The sequence below is a fragment of the Staurois parvus genome, unplaced genomic scaffold (assembly GCF_062004578.1).
Source record: "Staurois parvus isolate SC_StPar_1 unplaced genomic scaffold, SC_StPar_1.0 ptg001193l, whole genome shotgun sequence".
Lineage (NCBI taxonomy): Eukaryota > Metazoa > Chordata > Amphibia > Anura > Ranidae > Staurois > Staurois parvus.
The window spans coordinates 456,830-482,469 of record NW_028318989.1 but is presented as its reverse complement, the minus strand read 5'-3'; the positions used below and the strand labels follow the sequence as shown (position 1 = coordinate 482,469).

General features: G+C 41.4%; 1 protein-coding gene across 2 annotated transcripts in view; it reads right to left on the bottom strand.

Annotated features, from left to right (window-relative positions):
• LOC149438316 (glucagon receptor-like) overlaps nt 1-25,142 on the bottom strand; it is a 109,640-nt gene extending 84,498 nt beyond the window's left edge. The window contains exon 1 of one of the 2 annotated variants that reach the window (XR_016307922.1): nt 24,691-25,142. Coding sequence is in view for 1 of the 2 variants with exons in the window: in XM_089659976.1 (XP_089516102.1) it covers nt 24,691-24,773 (83 nt within the window). In the remaining variant the exon portion in view is untranslated. The remainder of the gene's footprint in view (nt 1-24,690) is intronic. The other variant, XM_089659976.1, reaches the window with a different exon arrangement.
• Nucleotides 25,143-25,640: the final 498 nt, after the last annotated feature.

Sequence of the window (25,640 nt, the reverse complement as noted above, 5' to 3'; positions counted from 1 at the left end):
TGCATGACTGTGCAATTGTCATTCAAAGTGTGACAGCGCTGAAAGCTGAAAATTGGGAAAGGAAGGGGGTTAAAATGTCGGGACATGAAGAGGTTAAATGAAGGAAAGCTTTGAAATGACAAACATATTTGGATTTATGCGATTTCAGATGTTCTTTAATTGGCGGTTGTCAGCTCACAGATATATACAAGGGGTCCTTCTTGTTTGAGACTCAGACTTGTCACTCTGTATGCTGACTACAAAAATCAAAACTGCTGAAGACACTTATTTTCTCTCTCATTTGAATATTTTTTTTGCCGCAAAATACTGAAAATGTCTTTTGAAATGACTGTACATGTCAATGCTTAGTTGAAAGTAAATTCTTGCATTTACATACACTTCAAAGTGTATTTCCACTTTTGCAGTCAAATTTCCATTCACACAGCATACCTAAAAAAAAAAAAAAAAGCTTTCTTACCTTTTTTTAGTTGTATTTTGGAGTAAACATAATCATAGGACAACTTCTATTGCCTTGAAAAGATGGCAATGTCAAGTTAATTAGGGAGGGAAATAGTGACTTTTTTTTTTGTTAAAACACATTGCCATATAGTGCAGAACCCAAGCTCTGAGATAGTTAACCCTTTGTTAGACAATAAACGAAAATGTACAAAAAATGAAAAAAGTGAGCGCTGATCCTAAGAAGCAGCTAAGCACTCTAAGTAACCCAAGATGGACGCCAGCACATGAATCAACACAATCTCTGGGAAAAGGCAATCCAAATTTTGATGATGATAACAAAGGTGATATGGTGGCTGTGAACAAGAGTAGAAAGAAGGAGTACCTCTTTGCAGAGTCCTTATTAGGAATTCAAGCATCCACCTGAGAGGAGGAAGAATTTTGCTCTGCACCCTTGAAGAAAGGAAAGGCCAACCCACAGTGACCAGATCTATCTCTTCTTGACCGAGGATTCATGAGCTTTTGATATATACTGCTTATATATATCCGCCTTCTGGTGAGTGCGCATTTCTGCTACTTCCTCACGGATCACCATTGTGGATTTTCATCTGTCACCTGGCACATTTATATGAACTGGACTTACAGTGGACAATCTTAGATTAATTAGCGCTGCACTTTTATTCATATGAAAATGTACGAAAGTCCATGCTAGATAGTGTTAAAGTCCGTAAGATACACAAAGATTTGTGCTCAAAAAACACTCCTTGAATGAGTGAAACCCAACCATCCACAGAAATGGAAAAACCACATTCAGTGAGTCAAGAAAGGCGGAAGATGACAACTCTAAGATCCTGGTGAAATCCACAGACATTCAAGAGTTCTTACCAAAGCTATTGGGCTTTTATATCAAAAAAGCCAACAGCGCTTTAGGGGTTAACCCCGCACGACTCTCCGGTTTATGGTGCAGAGATTGTTCTCCCCGTGACTCCGCTCCAACTCCGTGCTCCCCTGTTAAAGAACAAAGGGAGGCTGAGAGTGGGGGAGAGGGAATGGGCACAGAGTGGGGATGGGCTGCGGGCACACTCAGATGGAAAAGAGGAGAAGAAGCGCCTCTAAGTGCAGTATAACACTTTATTTAGGTTTAAAGGTAGGAACACTCACATAGATAAGGTAAGTATTAGTATAAAAACCGTGGTTGGTGTAACCATCAGTAGGTGGGTATACAGGGTGAAGAGCTGTCATCGATGTGGAGTATGGAGTAGTCAGCGTGCCGCAGGAGCAGCATGGTGGCTGGAAGGGAACAGCTGTGGAGCCGGCCAGCGTGCACGTCCTCACTCAGAGCTGGGTGGAACACACGCTGGAACGCAGCGACGGCGTGGCCGTGATGACGTCAGATACCCAAGGCGCACTTTGACGCGTTTCGGAGCATGCGCTGGCCGGGAAAGGAGGAAGTGCGCTCATTTATCAAGCAGGGGGAGGTGGAAGCACGATGTTATATATATATGGAGATGGGGGCTAATTATCACTCAATTAACCAATTGAATTAGTACACATGTAATTGAACCATTGTTGTAAGGTGACAAAAGGATTAAAATGTAAGTGGATGGAAAGTCACGGCTACTGAGAAAATGCCAAAAAAGGAAAATTCAAAATGGAATGAAAAAATGTGGAAAAGTGGAATTGGCATTTTTTGGAATTTTCCTTGAATCTTCCTTCCATTTTGAATTTTCCTTTTTTTGGCATTTTCTCAGAATAAGGTCTTTACCAAAACGCGTAAGCTGCTGTAATGAATAAAGTACTTTTATCGGCAGAACGAGTTGCCAGTTCTTCATCTTATACTCCTTTGTTAGACAATGTTCAAATCAAAGCGCTACGCAAACTGTTGGTGCTATAAAAAAACTTGTATAATAATAATAATAATTTAGGATGATATCTCCTATTTTGTGTGCAGCTTTATTTTAAGTTCTTTGCTCTTGGTCACAGTTGCGCGTTTCCTTTTTATTTTTAATTGTAGAATGGAATTACCCAACCAGGGGAGGACTGACCACTCATGGGGCCCCCGGGCAATAAGGGATCATGGGGCCCCTGTGTCCTTGCCCAAACTCAAAAAAGCCTATGAAAAAGGTACCAGGGGCATCTCATGGGGCCCCCTACTGACCCCGGGCCTGGGGCAGTGCCTGAGTTTCCAAATGGTCAGTCCGCCCCTGTACCCAACAAGGTTATATAGGTGTGATGGTCAGCGTGTCAACAAACCTTTTGTCTATACAATGTAGTTTCATGATGAGCGGTAGACATTGCTACTTCTTATTACTTTACTGACAACATAATTTTGTTATCTAGTGCATCCTTTCTCAACCAGGGTGCCCAGGCACACTGGGGTGCCTTGAGGTTTCTTTAGTGGTGCCTTGGCAAAATGTCTACAAATTGCCCAAAACTTGTATACAAGCCAGCGGGTGGATCAAGCTTGTCTTTTAGTTACAAAAAGCCTCAGGTTTTCATTGTGCACCATTACGACCTTCTAGCCGCCAGCATCCTGACAACCAATGACATCATCAGTTGATAAGGAGGATGTCAGTTACCTGCACAGCATATTTGTTTGACCCTCCCCTGCCCCTCTCCATCAGTACTGGGGTCACATTAGCTGAGTGATAGAGAAAAACTGAGGGAGAAGAGAAACAATGGAATGCTAGTCAGCACCAGCATGCAAAAGTGTATTTGCTTTGGAAGAATAAATCCCCTCTAATGTTGGGTGTCCTACATGTGTGGATGTTGCTGCGTTATATAAAACTATTAGAATAGTTTTTTACATTTTAGAATGGGGTGCATTGGGACTGTCCATAGTTTTAAAGGGTGCCTCGGGGCTGTCCATAATTTTAGAGGGTGCCTTGGGACTGTCCATAACTTTAGAGGGTGCCTTGGGACAGTCCATCATTTTAGAGGGTGCCTCGGGACTGTCCATAATTTTAGAGGGTGCCTTGGGACTGTCCATAATTTTAGAGGGTGCCTTGACATTGTCCATAACTTTAGAGGGTGCCTTGACATTGTCCATAATTTTAGAGGGTGCCTTGGGACTGTCCATAATTTTAGAGGGTACCTTGGGACTGTCCATAATTGTAGAGGGTGCATTGGGACTGTCCATAATTTTAGAGGGTGCCTTGGGACTGTCCATAATTTTAGAGGGTACCTTGGGACTGTCCATAATTTTAGAGGGTACCTTGGGACTGTCCATAATTTTAGAGGGTACCTTGGGACGGTCCATAATTGTAGAGGGTGCCTTGGGACTGTCCATAATTTTAGAGGGTGCCTTGGGACTGTCCATAATTTTAAAGGGTGCCTTGACATTGTCCATAATTTTAAAGGGTGCCTTGACATTGTCCATAATTTTAGAGGGTGCCTTGGGACTGTCCATAACTTTAGAGGGTGCCTTGGGACAGTCCATCATTTTAGAGGGTGCCTCGGGACTGTCCATAATTTTAGAGGGTGCCTTGGGACTGTCCATAATTTTAGAGGGTGCCTTGACATTGTCCATAACTTTAGAGGGTGCCTTGACATTGTCCATAATTTTAGAGGGTGCCTTGACATTGTCCATAACTTTAGAGGGTGCCTTGACATTGTCCATAATTTTAGAGGGTGCCTTGGGACTGTCCATAATTTTAGAGGGTACCTTGGGACTGTCCATAATTTTAGAGGGTACCTTGGGACGGTCCATAATTGTAGAGGGTGCATTGGGACTGTCCATAATTTTAGAGGGTGCCTTGGGACTGTCCATAATTTTAAAGGGTGCCTTGACATTGTCCATAATTTTAAAGGGTGCCTTGACGTTGTCCATAATTTTAGAGGGTGCCTTGACATTGTCCATAATTTTAAAGGGTGCCTTGACATTGTCCATAATTTTAGAGGGTGCCTTGACATTGTCCATAATTTTAGAGGGTGCCTTGGGACTGTCCATAACTTTAGAGGGTGCCTTGGGACAGTCCATCATTTTAGAGGGTGCCTCGGGACTGTCCATAATTTTAGAGGGTGCCTTGGGACTGTCCATAATTTTAGAGGGTGCCTTGACATTGTCCATAACTTTAGAGGGTGCCTTGACATTGTCCATAATTTTAGAGGGTGCCTTGACATTGTCCATAATTTTAGAGGGTGCCTTGACATTGTCCATAATTTTAGAGGGTGCCTTGACATTGTCCATAACTTTAGAGGGTGCCTTGACATTGTCCATAATTTTAGAGGGTGCCTTGGGACTGTCCATAATTATAGAGGGTACCTTGGGACTGTCCATAATTGTAGAGGGTGCATTGGGACTGTCCATAATTTTAGAGGGTGCTTTGGGACTGTCCATAATTTTAGAGGGTACCTTGGGACTGTCCATAATTTTAGAGGGTACCTTGGGACTGTCCATAATTTTAGAGGGTACCTTGGGACGGTCCATAATTGTAGAGGGTGCATTGGGACTGTCCATAATTTTAGAGGGTGCCTTGGGACTGTCCATAATTTTAAAGGGTGCCTTGACATTGTCCATAATTTTAGAGGGTGCCTTGACATTGTCCATAATTTTAAAGGGTGACTTGAGTAAAAAAAGGTTGACAAACACTGATCTAATGCAATTTGTCAGATTGTTCTTTTTTATAAGATGGTTCTTTTTTTTAAATTAGCCTCATTAAGAATTCAGTAAACCTGTGAAATTAGTTATAATGCACCTAGCATTGTTTAGCTGTCAACTATTATGTGCATAATAAAACCTTCTAAATGTGTACATTCGTATAGGTTAAAATGGTTAACCTTGCAATCACTTGTTCTTCATTAATGTGGCCTTCTGGTGATTCCCTGGCAGTGACATAACAATAGTCATAGCATCCATGTGGCTGCAGTGGGGCTTGGAGTTGAATATGGAGCCCTAATAGGGGGCTATTGAGGCAAAAAGTCTCTGTGCACGTGAAGATAGCCCAAATCCAGTAATATAGCATTCAAATTGCAGAGGTTGCTGTTGACACTGCTGACATTGACCCTGAATCCCTGTACCAATTCCATTCAAGAGCAGTTCAGTAAGGATAATGTGTTAACCACTTCAAGTCCGGACACTTTTACCCCCTTCCTGTTCAGGCCAATTTTCAGCTTTCAGTGCTATCACACTTTGAATGACAATTGCGCGGTCATGCAACACCCATATGAATTTTTTAGCATTTTTTTGAGAGAGATAAAACTTTATTTTAGTGGTATTCATTCACCACTGGGATTTATATTTTTTTTGCTATATAAATGAAAAAGTAAAAAAAAAAAAGTGTTCTTATACAATTTTGCAAATAAATAATCTTTTTTCATAAATCTTGTCCAAAATGTATTCAATTATCATTTTAGTAAAAAAAAATAACCCAAATTAGTTTATAACCAATAATTATAATTTTTCTAAATTTTATTTTACACATTTTTATTTTATTTTTTTATATTGTTATTTTTGTTTTTTTTACATACTGTCACCCTAGCAGTACAGTGTCACCATAGTGACACTGTACTACTTGTGGGGGGTGATGAAGATTTTTTTTTTTTACACTGATTGCTTTTACACCCATAAAGGCTGTAAAATAATTTCTCCTTCTCTCTGGATGCATTCATGAACGATTTCTGTGTGTCTCAGTGTAGTTGGATTTTCAGCCCGTTCATTTGAATGGGCTGAAATTTCACTGGGCAGCACCAAAAGTAGTGCATGCATTAACATTAAAAACTCATAAAAGCGCATAAAAAATGCATGTTGACGCGGTAGGCGCTCTAAGGTGTGTTAAAATCAAAGCAAGTGTAAACAAGCCTTAAAGTTTCACACTGATTTTGAACACAAGGATGACTTTATGAAACACTTGCCCTCCAGAGGATTTACCCCCCTCCCTGACCAGGCTGTTTTTTTGCGATACGGCGCTGCGTTACTTTAACTGAATTGCGATGTCATACAACGTTGCACTCAAATGAAATTTATATCCTTTTTTTCCCACAAATAGAGCTTTCTTTTGGTGGTATTTGATCGCCTCTGCATTTTTTATTTTTTGCGCTATAAAAAAAAACAATTTTTCCTATTAAACATGTCCAGTAAAAAAATAAAAAAATAATAATTTTGCCATAAATTTAGGTCAAAATGTATTGTGCTACATGTCTTTGCTAAAAAAAAAAAATCAATATATGGGAATTAATTGGTTTATGTGAAAGTTATAGCGTTTACAAACGGCGGTATAGATACTGGAATTTTTTTTTAATACTAGTAATGGCGGCAATCAGCGACTTATAGCGGGACTGCGGCGGACATCCTGACACTGGGGGGGGGGGGGGGGACTGACTTGGTGTCACTGACATCCCCAGTGACACCAATACAGTGATCAATGCTAATAAAAAGCGCTGACACTGTACTAATGACACTAGGGCAGAAAGGGGTTAACATTTGGGGGGATCAAATGGTTAACTGTGTGCTGTTTTACCGTGTTGTCTGTGTGTGTTTTAGGGCTCATTCACATTTGACTAATTTCTAACTCTTGCCAAGCACCCCTATAGCGTGTGACAGGCATTAGACTGGCGTTTGGGAAGCTTTCTTAACATTCTTCAAATGCTCCCCAAATGCCCTATGCGCGTTTTTGAGGCCTTTGATAGGCGTTTGCCAAGCATTAAAACCGCACCACAAACGCCTATAATGAAGTTTAATGTTATTAACACTCTGCAAACGCCTCGTAAACACCCCGCAAACGCCTGCCAGGCGTTTGAAGAGCGTCACCATAGACTTCAATGGGAGGCTTCAACTCCTCCTGACTGTACATGAGGCGTCAATTTTGACACGACGCTAACGCTTCAGTGTGAACAGCACTGTGTGCTGCCATGTGTAGAATTTTCATAGGCATTTGAGGAGCATTAAAAACTCTTCCCAAACACCTGTCTAACGCCTGATAACAAAGCTAGTGTGAACTTAGCCTTACTGAAGGGGTTAACATGTGGGGCGATCAAAGGGTTAACTGTGTGCTGTTTTATTATGTGGACTGTGTGTGTGCTTCACTGTAAGCACACTGCTTTGCATGGCTCTGCATACAAAGCAATGTGCAGGAGCTGACAGGGGAGAGATCTGTGTTGTTTATATGCAGGTCTCTCCCCTGTCAGTGATACACGGCAATTGCCGGGTGATGGCGGGGAATCACCAGTCGGGACATGGTGATCGACAGGTGAGGCGGAACGGGTAGGGCTTGCGCACACCCCCTACCCAGAAATGCAAACTCACGTGTATATATATGTAATTTTGCACACCCCTGCCACCCTGTAGCAGTATTTTTGCTATAGGGCGGCGGGAAAGTGGTTAAAAGTTGAACAAGTAGTAGGCATACGTAAGGCATGGTTTACTTATGCGTGTTGCAATCTGCTGCTGGGAAAAATATCCCCGACCCAATCCAAAAATGCAACGGCAGAAAAACACATGGATGTGAACGCGGGTCATAGGAAACCATGTTAAAATTCAAAAAGCACTAAAAAATGCATAGTTGTGTACCAGGCCTAAGAGCATAAAAAATCGAACAAATAAACGTGTGTTTGTAGGTTACCATGGCACCAAGAAATGGAAAACCGATACATGAGAATGGTTCAGCTGCTATCCAGCACCTCAGAACATCACAGTGATACCCAAATCTCCCCCAACCTGTCCTCACAGCTGCCATGGTAACAAGCATGCACACAGTACACTCGTCACAAGTCCGAGCAAATCAATCCGAGCATCTGATGAAAAAATTAGTAAGAGGATGTGTTGAGTGGAAAGTTGAAATGATTAGTAGAGATGGAGGCGGTTGAATAGATTTGGAAATCTTGGCTATACCTGTAAAAGTTGAGCTTGGTTCCACACTCTCTTCATGGGCTTCCTATTGGTTCCTTTAACCTCCTTAGCGGTATTCCCGAGTGTAGCTCGGGGTAAAATGTCAGTACCAAAAGCGGTAACCCTGAGCTACACTCAGGGCTTACCATGCGGCGCTGCATAGGGAGTCCCAGCAGAGCTTACCTTGTCCTTGGCTCCCGCGATGTGTCCCCTGCAGCGTCCCCGGCCATCTCCTCCGGCCGATGCCGGCATCCGGCTTCTGTGTTCCGGTCCCTGTGACGTCGGGACGTACGGGCGCCGGCGGGAAATTTGAAAATTTTTAAAAAATTAAATTTTTTTCAAAACGATTTTACATAGTAAAACATTGCTGTTTCAACCCATTTCACATACATTTTGTCCCGAGTGCTTTGTCCTGTCCCCGTCTGCATTTTGATTGTTCTTTCTGCCTGGAAACTGAGAAACGTCCATGGCGTCCAAAAAGTGTCCCTTTAGGTCAAAAGCGGGTTTAGACCGGCTAGAGAACAGCGATAGTAAATCAGAACCACTTGCAGAATTGAGTGATAATGATTCGTGGGGAAATTCATCATCAGACACTGAAAACGATTCTGCGACTTTGCTCAGCGATGTGCGAACTTGGCGCTATATTTCAAATTTCAGTGTTTTTGGTTTGATTATATTATTGAATTAAATGTATTATTATTATATTATTATTTATGATTATTTATTAAATTATAATTTATGATTTTGTGTTTCAAGTTTTATCATATCCGGGATGTTTACTAGACTCTTGTTCGGACAGATTTCAGTGAGTTATTCCTAAATATTACAGCCTACAATAAAAAAACTACATATTTCCATGCAAAATAATGGTACCGCTTTCAGCACAAAAAATCTGAAATAATCAGACCGCCGAGGAGGTTAACCACTTCAGGTCCGGACACTTTCACCCCCTTCCTGTCCAGGCCAATTTTCAGCTTTCAGTGCTATCACACTTTGAATGACAATTGCGCGGTCATGCAACACTGTACCCATATGAATTTTTTAGCATTTTTTTAAAACTTTATTTTGGTGGTATTTATTCACCACTGGGATTTTTCTTTTTTTGCTATATAAATGAAAAAGTCCAAACATTTTGAAAAAAAATGTTTTTCTTATAAAATTTTGCAAATAAATAATCTTTCTTCATAAATCTTGGTCAAAATGTATTCAGCTATAATTTTAGTAAAAACAGTAACCCAAATTAGTTTATAACCAAAAATTATAATTTTTCAAAAAATAGTTTTTCCATTTTTTTATATTATTATTTATTTATTTTTTAAATACTGTCACCCTAGCAGTACAGTGTCACCATAGTGACACTGTACTACTTTTGGGGGGTGATGAAGATTGTTTTTTTTCTTTTGTTTACACTTGACTGCTTTTACACCCATAAAAGCAAACATTTCTCCTTCTCTCTGGCTGCATGCTTGCAGCCATTGAGAAATACTGTGAGCTGTGATTGGTCAGAGCTTGTCACATGGTACAAGGCTGCTGTGAATAGCCTTGTACCATGTGATCTCTGTGATCATTCACAGATTTCACTGGTAGTAAGCAATGATGTCAGAAGTGGCATCTTGCTTACATCTATTCATGTGATCACTGATTGGCCAATCAGTGATCACATGGATGGGGAACTCACACAGAGGTGCCAAACAGCGATTGGTGTCCAACGGACACAGTGGGCACCGGATCGCGGTGCCACTCACTCCTAGGGAGTGTGCACAGTCCAAAATTGCGGGCGCCGTTTATGAACAGCAACGCGCCCCTGCACTGCCACCGTCCAGCCGTTTATATACAGCGGCCGGACAGGAAGTGGTTCATTGCAATAAGGCCTCCTGCACACAGCACACAGCCTCCTCCTGGCTGCAGTGTTTTGGCAGAAAAGCCGTCTGACGTGTGTCAAAGTGACTAATGCGTTTGCAAGAGTTCAGGATTGTTTACCGGTGTCAAGCGACTGTGCATGAATGTATTTAATTGGCCAGAATAATAATTTATTCTGGCCATTGAAATTAATTAATGCTCAAGCGCTGAACGCACTTAACAGGTGTTTAGGCATGTTTATATGCGGTCAACCATTTTTTCTGCCAAAACGCTGCCGCTCCTGGATGCGCGCTCCCAGCACACATGTCCGGTACTCACGGAAAGGTCCCGATCTCCTCTTTCGATCGGGACCTTTCCCAATCATGTGACCGCTGTGACGGCGTGTCACGGCAGTCACATGACCCTAAACCTCGCCCCGCCTCCCGGCTTCTGAAACCCTTAAAGGGCCCGGAGGTGCCGGCGTGAAGGGGTTAAATAAAAGTGGGCCACCAAGCTCTAAAACAGATTTGCTGACTGGTGTGGACTCACTGAAAATGCTAGTACACCTGAGCACCCTGCCACTACTCCCTGCCATATCGCAATAAATATATACACATATATATATATATATATATATATATATATATATATATATATAAAATTTATTTATTTTTATTTCAGGTACTTATATAGCGCCGTCAGTTTACGCAGCGCTTTACACATATATTGTACATTCACATCAATCCCTAACCCTCAAGGGGCGTACAATCTAAGGTACCTAACTCACATTCATACATACACATACTAGGGACAATTTAGACAGGATCCAATTAACCTACCAGCATGTCTTTGGAGTGTGGGAGGAAACCGGAGTACCCGGAGGAAACCCACGCAAGCACAGGGAGAACATGCAAACTCCAGGCAGGTGGCGCCGTGGCTGGGATTCAAGCCAACGACCCTAGTACTGCCAGGCGGAAGTGCTAACCATTTAGTCACTGTGCTGCCCCCATATGAAACAAATGTATGAGTATTAAATCTGTCCTCAAACAGCGCTTAGTAATAATAGGAAAAACTGGATAAACAAGGATCGCCACAATATTATAGTAAAAAATAGTGAAAGTGCACAGGTGTGAAAAAAGTTCATTCATTTCAAATATTAAGATATTTACGAAACCTTCATCCATCAGCATAGTGATCTTGCCGTGATTAACACCCCATCAAAATGAGCACTCACCAGATGCTGGTGATTAACCAGCAGTGGAAAATAGCCTCCTTGATGATCAATGATTGTAATCAAACCGAAAGTGACAAAGACCAAGCAGTCCTTTTCATCCAATAGATAATACTCAATCTGTCTCCGGCTTCCTCATCATCAAACTAGATCAATAATACTCCAACTCCATATGTGGGCAAAGTGAAAGACAACCACATAGTGTAATACCGTTTTATACGTTTATTAACCCAAACCCCCTTTAAAATAAACTCACATTGAGTCAGATAAAATGCACATTGTATAGGTACAAGCTTCAAAATGTTCAAAATAGCCACTCAAAACAGGTGACAGTCTCACCATACGCTCATGACAATGGAATCCCGCAGCAGCGGTCATGTGATGCCACCACGTGATCCCAGCATGCGTGCTGACGTCACAGATGGTCACGCTCTGACTCGTTTCATCATTCCGACTTCCTCAGAGGAAGTTTGTGAAAGAATGGGTCGCTCTTATGAGCTCAGTAAATTAGAGACTGGTACGATGATAGGTTGCCACCTATGCAATAAGTTCATCTGTGAAATTTCCTTGCTACTAAATATTTGTTAGTGGTATTATAACAAAGTGGAAGCAACTGGGAACAACAGCAACTCAGCCATGAAGTTGTAAGCCATGTAACATGACAGAGCCGAGTCAGCGCATGCTGAAGCATACAGTGCGCAGAAGTCGCCAACTGTCTACAGAGTCAATAGCTAAAGACCTCCAAACTTTGTGTGACCTTCAAATTCGCACAACAGTGCGTAGAGAGCTTCATGGAATGGGTTTCCATGGTTGGGCTGCTGCGTCCAAGCCTTACTTCACCAAGTGCAAAGCAAAACATTGGATGCAGTGGTGTAAAGCACGTCGACACTGAACTCGAAAGCAGTGTAGATGTGTTCTCTGGAGTGACAAATCACGCTTCTCTGTCTGGCCAACTCATGGACGTGTCTGGGTTTGGTGGTTGGCAGGGGAACGGTACTTGCCTAACTGCATTGTGCCAAGTGTAAAGTTTGGTGGAGGGGGGATTATGGTATGGGGTTGTTTTTCAGGGGTTGGGCTTGGCCCCCTAGTTCCAGTGAACTGAACTCTTAAGGCGTCAGCATACCAAGACATTTTGGACAATTTCATGCTCCCAAATTTGTGGGAACAGTTTGGGGATGGCCCCTTCATGTTCCAACATGACTGCGCACCAGTGCACAAAGCAAGGTCCATAAAGACATGGGGGAGTGAGTTTGGGGTGGAAGAACTTGACTGGCCAGTAGAGAGTCCTGACCTCAACCCCAAAGAACACCTTTGGGATGAATTAAAGCGGAGATCGCGAGCCAGGCCTTCTCGTCCAACATCAGTGCCTGACCTCACATATATGCCTCTGGAAGAAACATTCCCATAGACACCCTCCTAAACCTTGTGGACGGCTTTCCCAGAAGAGTTGAAGCTGTTATAGCTGCAAAGGGCGGGGCCAACTCAATATTGAACCCTACGAACTAAGACTGGGATGCCATCAAAGATCATGTGCGTGTAAAGGCAGGAGTCCAATACTTTTGACAATATAGTGTATATACAGTTGTGTTCAAAATAATAGCAGTGTGTTGAAAAAAGTGAATAAAGCTCAAAATCCTTCTAATAGCTTTTATTTCCATCCACACAAATGCATTGGGAACACAACACATTCTATTCCAAACCAAAACATGAAGAAAAATATATCAAATTTGTATTGTTCCTCTAAAAAAATTGAAGAAAAGTGAATATTAGACTGTTCATAAAAATAGCAGTGTTTGTATTCTTCTTTACAAACTCAAACATTCACTATATAAACTGAAAAATGTTTGAAGATTTTGCTTTCCTTTGAATCACTTAATGAATATTTGGTTGTAGTCGCACTGTTTCTGAGAACTGCTGTACATCTGTGTTGCATGGAGTCACCCAACTTCTGGCCCCTGTGAACAGGTATTCCAGCCCAGGATGATTGGACTACATTCCACAGTTCTTCTCTATTTCTTGGTTTTGCCTCAGAAACTGCATTTTTGATGTCACCCCACAAGTTTTCTATTGAATTAAGATCCTGGGATTGGGCTGGCCACTCCATAACGTCCATCTTGTTGGTCTGGAACCAAGATGTTGCACGTTTACTGGTGTGTTTGGGGTCGTTGTCTTGTTGGAACACCCATTTCAAGGGCATTTCCTCTTCAGCATAAGGCAGCATGACCTCTTCAAGTATTCTGATGTATTCAAACTGATCCATGATCTCTGGTATGCGATAAATAGGCCCAACACCGTAGTATGAGAAATCCCCATATCATGATGCTTGCACCACCATGCTTCACTGTCTTCACCGTGTACTGTGGCTTGAATTCAGTGTTTGGGGGTCGTCTGACAAACTGTCTCCGGCCACTAGACCCAAAAAGAACAATCTTACTGTCATCAGTCCACAAAATGTTGCGCCATTTCTCTTTAGGCCAGTCAATGTGCTCTTTGGCAAATTGTAACCTCTTCAGCACGTCTTTTTTTCAACAGTGGGACTTTGCGGGGGCTTCTTGCAGATAGCTTGGCTTCACATAGGCGTCTTCTAATTGTAACAGTACTCACAGGGAACTTTACACCTTCTTTCATCTTCCTGGAGCTGATTGTTGGCTGAGTCCTTGCCATTTTGGCTATTCTTCTATCCATTCCAATGGTAGTTTTTCGCTTTCTTCCACATCTTTCAGGTTTTGGTTGCCATTTTAAAGCATTTGCGATCATTTTAGCTGAGCAGCCTATCATTTTCTGCACTTCTTTATATGTTTTCCCCTCTCCAATCAACTTTTTAATCAAGGTACGCTGTTCTTCTGAACAATGTCTGGAACGACCCATTTTCCTCAGAATTTCAGAGAGAAATGCACTGTAACCAGCATGTCCAACATTTGCTGCCTTCCTTCCTTAAATAAGGGCAATAATTGCCACCTGTTTTTCAAAGAATGAATGACCTCACTAATAGAACTCCACACTGCTATTATTTTGAACATGCCCCTTTCAATGAGTGATTCAATGACACAGAATCAGCAGCATGCATGTCATGACTGTTGGGTCTGTTGGATTTCTATTACTCTGCTACACCTGCTAGTAAATTATTTGCCATGTAGAAATATCATTTCTACCAAAAACAGTGATTGATCCGGTTAGTGATGTCTGACTGCTATTATTTTGAACACAACTGTATATATATACCATTTCAGATATTCTGCAACTACCTGCGTGTCACCATGCAAGACTTCCCTCGAGAAGCCTCCACACCATTTCTTTACATTACATCTGAGAACAGAATAAATCATTCATTTTCACCCACTATTCTCATTTAGCTTTGTCTCCTATAGGGATTGTTTGAAGACCAAGAAGGAGAGCAAATGATATAGCCTAGATTAAAATTAGAATGTCACGGTAGGGGTAACCAGGAACTATCCAACCTCATCAGTAATGCATGGGGATTCAGATAGGTAATTAGGAAGAAAATAAGCGCAAAAATCAAGTACAGAGGGCTCTAACCTTTGCCTGATTGTCAGCCATATTTCTATATAAGAAGCAGCTCTGAGCCACATCATCTTTGAGGCTTTGACAGCTGTCAAACAATTGACATTGATAATATTGATGAAAATTTTAATGAGGCAGTGCAAAATTACTGCTCAGAGGAAGTGTGGGGGCTTGTATACACAGAGAGAAATGGTGAAAAAAAAAGAAGACTTGATGTCAGACTGCATTTGCCTCTGGTACCGGACAACCCACTCTAAAAAGGAACAAACTATGCCAGGGAGCTATTCACAAGACGTAGCACCATTGTGGACCAACAAATTAGTAACAATGCAGCAAAAATGTAAATGCTCAATTAAGCGACTGTTTGGGATCTATGTTTGCTTTGTGAATTTTCAAGCAAAAGTCGTAAATATTACCCTAATTGTAATATGTGTGAAATGTCAGTTCCTGTTTGTTGTCCTGTAGCAATCCCTGATATAAAAGAAAATAGCCTAAAAGTGTTACCAAACCCAGGACCCTGCATTCACTATATCCGGTCTCCCCGGACCCTGCATTCACTATATCTGGTCTCCCCGGACCCTGCATTCACTATATCCGGTCTCCCAGGACCCTGCATTCACTATATCCGGTCTCCCTGGACCCTGCATTCACTATATCCGGTCTCCCCGGACCCTGCATTCACTATATCCGGTCTCCCCGGACCCTGCATTCACTATATCTGGTCTCCTCGGACCCTGCATTCACTATATCCAGTCTCCCCGGACCCTGCATTCACTATATCCGATCTCCCCGGACCCTGCATTCACTATATCTGATCTCCCCGGACCCTGCATTCACTATATCCGGTCTCCCCGGACCCTGCATTCACTACATCTGGTCTCCCAGGACCCTGCATTCACTATATCTGGTCTCTTCGGACCCTGCATTCACTATATCTGGTCTCCCTGGACCCTGCATTCGCTATATCTGGTCTCCCAGGACCCTGCATTCGCTATGTCTGGTCTCCCCGGACCCTGCATTCGCTATATCTGGTCTCCCCGGACCCTGCATTCACTATATCTGGTCTCCCCGGACCCTGCATTCACTATATCTGGTCTCCCCGGACCCTGCATTCACTATATCTGGTCTCCCAGGACCCTGCATTCACTATATCTGGTCTCCTTGGGCCCTGCAATCACTATATCTGGTCTCCGCAGACCCTGCATTCACTATATCTGATCTCCCACAGTACACACAACATGGAAATGCAATTGTTTTAGAAAAAATATACAGCTGCTAAATACTTTTTCTCATTAGCGGTTAGAACAGTCTTGTGACTGCAGCAGAGCACTGGTTAAAGCTTGTAGGAGGAGTTTTTATTTTGCTCTAGGAGGATGTGAAACCCTTGATCTCTGTCTGGACAGTGCTGATTGGCCCTGTGCTCATCACATGCACTCTTCCAAGAAAAAAAAAAAAAAACCTCTCTAGCAAAACACACTAAACTGAGCATGTGCATGTGGCTACGGGTTCATTCTGTCTTATCAGGTGGACATTTGAACAAGTGGAGAGAAAACAGGATCAAACTGCCTTTTTACACAATGCAGAGGATTAACCCCTTAGGTTCCACAGTGAGTATAACAAGCAAGCTTTACTGCATATACAGACTGATTTTACTTTTGTGGGTTCAGTAACACCTTAAAAACATTTGGCCAGAAGTGTTCAAATAGAATTCTAGGCAAACACTAACTATTCTTAAAAATGGTCCCATCCCCTCCTAACAACTATACTGACTAATCTTTGTAAGAAAGATGTGGATACATACCTGTTTTCAGCTTGCTTCGACTTGGTTATGTGATCAGACTGAGAGAACACTCAACATCGATTGGAATGCCTGGGAGTGGTGACATCACCCATAGGTTCCTATAGCCCATCCATTGCTGGAGCTTGCTCCTCTCCCCTTCAACAGCCACTGTCTGGAACAGGGGAGCTGGATCAGAAGACTGAACTGGACTGAAAATAGGTATGTAGCACTACCCCCTTAGGGGCCACTGGATTTGGTTTGGGTCCCCTACGCTCTGCACAGTCAGGCAACATGCATTTTCCATAATTGTACCTTCAGAGGCCGTAAGCAGTTCTTGAGCTGGTTTTTATTAAGGGGTTTACAACTTGTATGGGGTCTAGGGGTATATGTGATGCCTAAGGAATCGCAGAACTCTGGATTAGCAACAGTCTCTATTAAGGAGCACTAACACCCCTTCGGTGTATCTCCTCAGACCCTGGATGATTCCTCCTCTTCACCTTACAATTTAGTAGTCCCGGATGAGAACTAGTTGTGTCTTGCGCCTGACTGCCCTCTCTCATTATCTGGCCCAAAGGGTGTAAGAGTACTCACATTGCCCTGTTCTGTCAGCGTGGTGGGTTGGCAGCTGCTTTCAGGCCATTCTCTGGGCTGGCTCCTTCCCTGCTGCTCAGGATGTCCTCCCTAGGAGACTATAGGCAGTGGAGATCCTCCTGTTCAGCACAGAGCCTGTAGGTAGGCTCCTCTCCCCGAGGCCCCCTCCCAGGCTCCTTACTCCAGCCTTCTCTCAATCCATCTTCCACCCAACTCCCTTGTCTCCCTGGGCTCTGTCATATTTGAGGGTTGCCCTGGTTACCATGCTCATCCTCCTGCCAGGGGATTGGCCAAAGTCCCTCAAACATGCAGATCTGGGCCTCCTCCTCTGGTTTCTTGAAAGGTGAGTGGGCTCCAGAAGCCCTGACCTGTAGAACCTCCCAGCCTGTCCTGAGGCGAACTCCTGCCTCACTAACAGGCTGTTACTCCGCCTCTATCTAAAAAATTAAAAAACAAACAGCCTATCTAGCTAACCTGGAGGGTGTTACAGGTAAATATATACAGCTTTTTAGTCAGTCAGTATAAGTGTTAGGAGGGGGAAAGATCATTTTTATGACTAGTTAGGAGTTTCCTTGCACTTTAAATAGGTTATTTTCTCTCTGGGTTGAATGTTTAACACTATTGGCTAAGAACATTCAACCAGAAGAGGAAATAATATGAAAGACTGCTGCACTGTGTACAAAGTGCTCTTTGGGAATAAGCTGAAGGTTCACCCATGCACTAATGGGTGTGTGAGTAGGTGCAGCTTGGTGTGGAAGAGTAATCACACAGAGTCTTGGTGCAGGAGCAAGAGCTTGTATTAAAAGAAAGGCTCAACTCAACAGACAGCCCAGTGGGCCCAATTTGGATAGCATGTCCCTAGCCTTTCCCTCCTCATCAGGAACCTCTCCCTGCTGCTCTTACTTTCCTTGACAGAGGAGTGCTCTTTCCCTTTCCTATCCACTTTGCAAAATGTGTGCCAAAACCTAGGAGTAGGGACCTAAAAAGACTCTGCTGACCCAAGATGGCCATCATATATCAATATTATTTAATCTATACAGGATCCAGGGATGGGTCCTTGATGGTAAATATGTATTATCATTGTTTTGGGTTATGGTCCCTTTAAGGGGGATGATAAAGGATAGGTTGATGAGGTGATGTGTGGAACAGGACACATTTGTGAGAAAGAGCTGTGGCTGTTCGATCTGCCGAGGCACTGCTGAGCTATTGTACCCTTTTCAGGACCCCTGAAGCAGGTGGGAACTTTAAAACCCTGTGGTGGGACAAGTTAACACTGGCAGTGAGCTAAAGCTTTGTTTTATACCAGAGGTTATGGACTGTTTTGCTGCTTTGATGCTGCTCTTTTTGCATTTTGGATAAATAAAAATGGTTGGTTTTACAAAGACACAGCTGGCTAGAGATCCAGACCCCCAAATATTACATCTACCATGGAGGAATGTTCTTAGTCAACAATGTTAATAGTTGATTGATCTTCTAGTTGAATGTTTTTAGACTATTTTCTCTAATGTTTGCCAAATGTTCACATTTACCATATGAAGGGCAACAAATAGAAACTGACATTTCACACATAGCAAGAACATTATGGGTATAATCTTGTACACCACCCACTGTGGATTGACACTTAGGGCAGAGTAAGAGCGAGCATTAGGCATGAAACAAATAATTTTGACAAAATTGTTTTCACAGAGAAAAAAACTATTTTTACCTACACCAAAAAATGTTTTTTTCTTTTTTGGAGTATGTGTATTTTGGGGTTTTATTTGGGATAGTTTAGTTTATTTCATTTAATAGTCTATAAACGATTTCACACAAGAATCACACAATTTTCATCCAGGATTAACACATTTTTATAATTGGATTCAGTTTGGAAAATGTGTTTTTTGTATTTGTCCTTTTTTATATGTGTACTTCATCATAATTTGTGTAAAAATTAGCATTTTTTGCTATTTTTTTCCTTTCTGTGATGAAAAGATAAAACAATCATGAACAGGTCCATAATGGGTAAAATAAGCTTCCATAAACCTCAAGGGCAACTTAAACCCATTGTACCTTTAAAAACCACCAAAAATATTGTATCCTAATTTCAATTCCAAAGCATTTTGCCAAAATAGTGAAATTTCTCCAAAGTCTCCCAACTTTCACTAAAATTTAAAGGAAAAGAAAATCCTTAATTTTGTTTATGCTTAGCAGGTTGTACAAAACTACAAAAAGTGCAAATTTTGGTGGTCTTTCATTTTCCTGGCTTATCTAGAATTTTTTAGGTTAAATTTTGCATAACGGTCATAAGGGGTAGAGAAGGGAATCTGGAGGTCCGGCAACACACTATCTTCCCTTTCTCTCATCAGACATATGAGACTCCCATAAGTGTACTGGATGAATATTTTTTTGACTTATCTTTGCAACGGGGCAAAGATTAGTTGCATGGGCAACAAGATAGATAATTATTTTTTTGACAGGTTGACCTTAGCCTCCCACAGGACTATTATCCCACCAAGAGTTGGACACTACCAAATCCACCAACACCACTCTATCATTAGGTCTGCTGAGATTACCGGAGGCTTGAAAGGGGATGGGGAACAAGAGGATGAGACATTTGGAATCCATTATCCTTTACCCTTACAATTACAGTGTGACTGTTTATCCTGAAGAAGCATTTTTTTTCTCCAAACATTTATACACCAAGGTTATCATGAGAAAACGTGTCATTTGCCTTCTCTATGAACATATGGCAATACAGTGAACAATAATGTTACATAGCAATGAAGCAAATACTGTATTTGGATCGGTTTTAAAAGGACATATTGTTTAAAGAAACAAAAATGTAAACTGAAGCACCACATTACTGCTACAAAAGGTCCACATGCTACTTTTTTCCAATAAAGGTCAGATGGACAGTCAAAAGTGTAGCCAAAGTGTTTCGCAGGGTGACTCGGAAAGAGAGAGTTGCTGCACCTATTCTTTGAGAGAAAAAAAAGACCTGTGTACAATGCCTTACAAACCGGGGCCCAATTTGTTACTGCCATTCAAGTCTTCTACTGCTTGAGTTTCCCACCCACTCACATAGATTAAGGTTGCACAGAATTATAATGATCTATTGCATGCACGAATAATAGGGTCTGTCCACACACAATTATCTTTGCATCTATCTTTCAAGTTCTGTTTTTGCAGGTTGAGCAAAGCTCAGCTACTAGCAACATTGGGATTTTTTTTCTAAGCAGTATGTAATATGACCTTTACATGTCACACAATGCTCCTCATACAAGGTGACCTTGTGTCTTCTTATTCTGGGAAAGTGATGTCACCCATTCCCATGTTCATTTGAGCATTGATCATAATAACCTGCCCAGCACTCTGATATGACCAATAAGTCATTGCATGAATGGAAATAGTCACTGGGACACAAAAAGGTATGTATACTAAGATTCATGTAGTCTATCATAAAGGGAAGCTGAAGGGGTTTAGTAGTTCTCAATTACTAACTTCCTATGTACCATATAATATGAGGGTTCTTCAAAAAGTTTCCACACTTTCTGAAACTCTATCAAATATATAAAATTGTGGAAACTTTTTGAAGACCCCTCACAAATGCATTAGAGCAGTCTTTCTCAACCAGGGTTCCATTGAACCCTAGGGTTTCTTCAGAAGTTGCCAGGGGTTTCTTGAGCAATTTCTGCCTCTTAGATAGGGAACCAATGACAACAAAAATCTTTTTAGCTATCTGTAGTGGAGGGATTCTTCCCAGTGACAAGTGAAAAGAGCCATATTCCTGCTGACTGTCACACTAATGTACCATGAGCTGTACATATAGCAGTTATTAGCAGGGGTTCCCTGAGACCAGAAAGCGTTTTAAAAGGTTCCTCCATGTTAAAAAGGTTGAGAAAGGCTGCATTAGTTTCTCTCACCTATTGTACTTTAAAACCTGGTTGGTGGGTACAGGCAAGTGTTTGTGCTGGAACTGTCAATGATAGACTAAGATAAGAGTATTGTTAAAGTCCATAAAGGCCCAAGGCACCCTTGGGCAAAAGTAGGGCGAAGAGTTGCAGAGCACCATGATTAACAGGGCTCATGTCCCTTTTTGTTCTCCATATCTCTTTTCCCTTTTTCCCCCTTTTTCTACCGGTACCGTTCCATATTTCTTTCACCTAGGTATCCTCTGTGACCTTGAGCCTGGGTTCACACTGATGTGGTCCGGAATTCGCAGCGTTTGCTGTGTGAATTCTGCACCGCATCAGAATCGCACCCAGTTTATGCAAACCGCTGCGGGTGTGTATGTTAAGTTAACAGCACCCCGAAAGCAGTCCGCAAACCACGGTGCGATGTGCAGAATCGGATCGCATAGGTGTAAATACCCATGCGATCCGATTCTAGTGCGGACCCAAAAAAGGCTCCTGCACCTTTTTGGTGAGGATGCGGTGCAATATTTGGTCATACAAAATGTATGGCTCAAATCGCACCGCACACAATTCGCATGTGATTTGCCCAGGAATGTGGTGCGGTTCCTGTGCGAATTACATGCGATGTACCAGACCGCAATGAGTGTGAACCTAACCCGAGTGTCAGCCCAGGAGCTTCTGCCCAACATTAGAGATTGATCAGGGCACATGTTACAAAAAATAATTGTTTCTCTTTTTGCAACTATGCTTCCCCAGACATAAGCAGTTATCGCTGCGACCTAGGGCTTTACGTGTCTAGAGCTCTTCAGGCAGAGCCCCCGGGTCTAAATACAGTGCTAGATGGGGACTAGTGATAAATGTAATTATCTTATGGAATGATGTGTCTGCTGCAAAGGATTCCCTACAATTGCTCTGTAGCACAATGTAACCCAAGGAATGACTCTTGTGATGTCCTCAGGGCTTTTTACGTACTCTGATGGTTCATCTTAGAGCAGCACAAAGCTAATTAAGCTTTGCATGGTCTCCCCTTGCCATAGTGATGTGTTGTTTGAAATATTTAATGTTATATATATATATATATATATATATCCCTAGATTCCAGTGAATACATTGGATGCTCTGGACGCCACAGTATCATACAATTGCAACTGCACTTGTGAAAATGCTGCAGTCCTACAAATTGCTTTTTACACCAGCCCAATTAGATTGTATCCGAGCTCTAAAGTGACAATACAATTGCAGTTTCTTTTTTTCCTGACTCAACTATATTTAAAGGTTAATATCTGATGCACTATTTATGTAAAACCTGCATTAGCTAAATTCCTGGGAAATCTCTTTCCTTGTTTTTCTTCTTTACCTCTTTTTCTGAAAATACTACTTTCCTGACTGTCAGGCTGATCTTCTGCCTTCAACGTTGACCTCAAACAAGTCTTCTGCCTTCAACACTAACCTATAACAAGTCTGCAGAAAATTACTTCTGACTTTCCTGATCTGCATACTTCTTCCCAACATTTTGGGATGGAGATCAGCAGTAGCAGCCACTATATTTTCCTTATGGCAGGTTTACTTTAAAAATCTAAAATACATATATCCAAATCTTAATAAATAAATAAAATAAAGCAGTTAAATATATATATTGTGCTAAACAACAAATGTTAGTTAATTTGTGCAAAACAGAAAAATCTCTAAAAACAACTCTGCGAGTTAAAGCAAGACTGAAGAGATCTCTATGGGGACTAATAGAGTTCTGGGCATGAAGTGGTTTTTAATATTTTCAACAAATCTTAGAAATGGTGTCGCCTGCCTTATAGAAATAGGTTAGTGGTACTTTGCTGCATACTACTCAGGATCTACAGTCTATCTAGCTATCTGCCTATCTATCCATCCTTTACCTCTCTATCTATCTATCTATCTATCTATCTATCTATCTATCTATCTATCTATCCATCCTTTATCTATCTATCTATCTATCTATCTATCCGTTATCTCTACATCTATCTATCCATCCTTTATCTATCTATCTATCTATCTATCTATCTATCTATCTATCTATCTATCTGTTATCTCTACATCTATCTATCCATCCTTTACCTCTCTATCTCTCTATCTATCTATCTATCTATCTATCTATCTATCTATCTATCTATCTATCCTTTATCTATCTATCTATCTATCTATCTATCTATCTATCTATCTACAGTATCTATCCATCCTTTATCTATATCTATCTATCTATCTATCTATCTATCTATCTATCTATCTATCTATCTACAGTATCTATCCATCCTTTATCTATCTATCTATCTATCTATCTATCTACCCGTTATCTCTATATCTATCTATCCATCCTGTACCTCTCTATCTATCTATCTATCTACAGTATCTATCCATCCTTTATCTATATCTATCTATCTATCTATCTATCTATCTATCTATCTATCCGTTATCTCTTTATCTATCTATCCATCTATCTATCTATCTATCTATCTATCTATCTATCTATCTATCTATCTACAGTATCTATCCATCCTTTATCTATCTATCTATCTATCTATCTATCTATCTATCTATCTATCTACAGTATCTATCCATCCTTTATCTATATCTATCTATCTATCTATCTATCTATCTATCTATCTATCTATCTACAGTATCTAACCATCCTTTATCTCAATATCTATCTATCTATCTATCCATTCTTTACCTCTCTATCTATCTATCTATCTATCTATCTACAGTATCTATCCATCCTTTATCTATATCTATCTATCTATCTATCTATCTATCTATCCGTTATCTCTTTATCTATCTATCCATCCTTTACCTCTCTATCTATCTATCTATCTATCTATCTATCTATCTATCTATCTATCTATCTATCTATCTACAGTATCTAACCATCCTTTATCTCAATATCTATCTATCTATCTATCTATCTATCTATCTATCTATCTATCTATCTATCTATCTATCTTGTGACACCTTGACCTACATCTATATATACTGTGTACAGCATCCGCTATAGATATATAATATATAATCAAAGTAAATCATGCACATCTTTAATAAGTCACAGCCAGCATACAAAAGGGAACTAGCCTCCTATGGAAGACAGCTTTGACAATATCAGTAGCAAAAACTTTCCAGAACTCTAATCAAAATTCCTAGCACCATTGCCCAGTGACAATTGACAGCATCTACATACTTGCTTGCAAAATAAAATAATCTTCTTTAAATGCAATATGTATATAAAAGTTGCCAAAAAATATATCGCTTCAAAAACATATCTGACGTCAGCACTCTTTTTGCCTTTCCATTTCTTTTTCCTATTTGTATTCAGTGGACTCAGTTATTAAATGCCAGACTTTTTGTTCAACACAGTGACAGTTATTTTCTGCTAAATTCAATTAGATTTGAAGAATACAGTCACCTGGCTGAAATAATTGGTCTTTTGCTTGAATTTTGGTAAATAATATTTTCAGCAAATTTAAATAACATATTGCACCTGTTTTTTTATCCCCTAAACAAGGGGAGCTGATACAGTCCATTCATTGATTGTGGATAAGAAACTTACCTGGATGAGCAGGGAACGGTCAGTTGTAGCCAGTATAGTGCACACTTCATTGCCATGGCAAGTGTCAGTAGTATGCCCCACATACAGATCTGATAGGTAGCCTTCCTGCCTCTTACTACAAAGAAATCTTTATTATATTCCTCCAAAACTCTCGTCTTAGCTCTCTCGCTTCCGCAGATTTCTGTTCAGTTCCATGTGTCTCTCCAACACCCCTCCTGTGCTTACCCCTCCCTTCGGTTTCCCTGTCTTTGCATTGAATGGTGTTCTTTTATCGTGCAGCGGTAAATGACTGCTGCTCAGTTCTCCCGCATTCTCAGAGGAGACAGTTCTCCTCTGAATGCCTTTTTATGAAGCGGTGTAGATCACTTCTCCGAATGAAGGGAGACGCGATCTACAAACTCTTTAAACGCTGGAAACCGGCTGCTGTTGCTATAATCTCACGAGATTACAAAAAGAGATCATTCAACACCGTTTACTAAGCAGCGGTAAATTACCTCTGCTTCGTTTCTGGTTCCCCCGATTCTCCACCTCTGGGCTGGAGAATCTGGAGGGAGAACACAGATCGCCAGTGAAGGGCTGACATCGCTCCTTCATATACTGGCCATCTGAGTGCTGAGATGATCAGCGGGGAACATGTTCTCCTCTGATCATCTCTGTTTCCTAAACCACTAATGATCTGAGATCAGCAATGATCCTTAGGATCGCGGCTGATCTCAGTTTCATAAAAGGACACCTAACTGTATTAATCTATTCTCTGTGCCACTCGACACGCTACAATCCCTTGTGTCTCTTCTTCACGGCAATGTATCTCCTGAGCAGGGATGGTGCTATGTGTCCCCATAGGTCATGTTTAACTGGCATTTCTGGTAAGCAGGGGCGGACTGACAACTCATGGGGCCCCTGGGCAATAGGGGATTATGGGGCCCCTGTGTCCTTGCCCAAACTCAAAA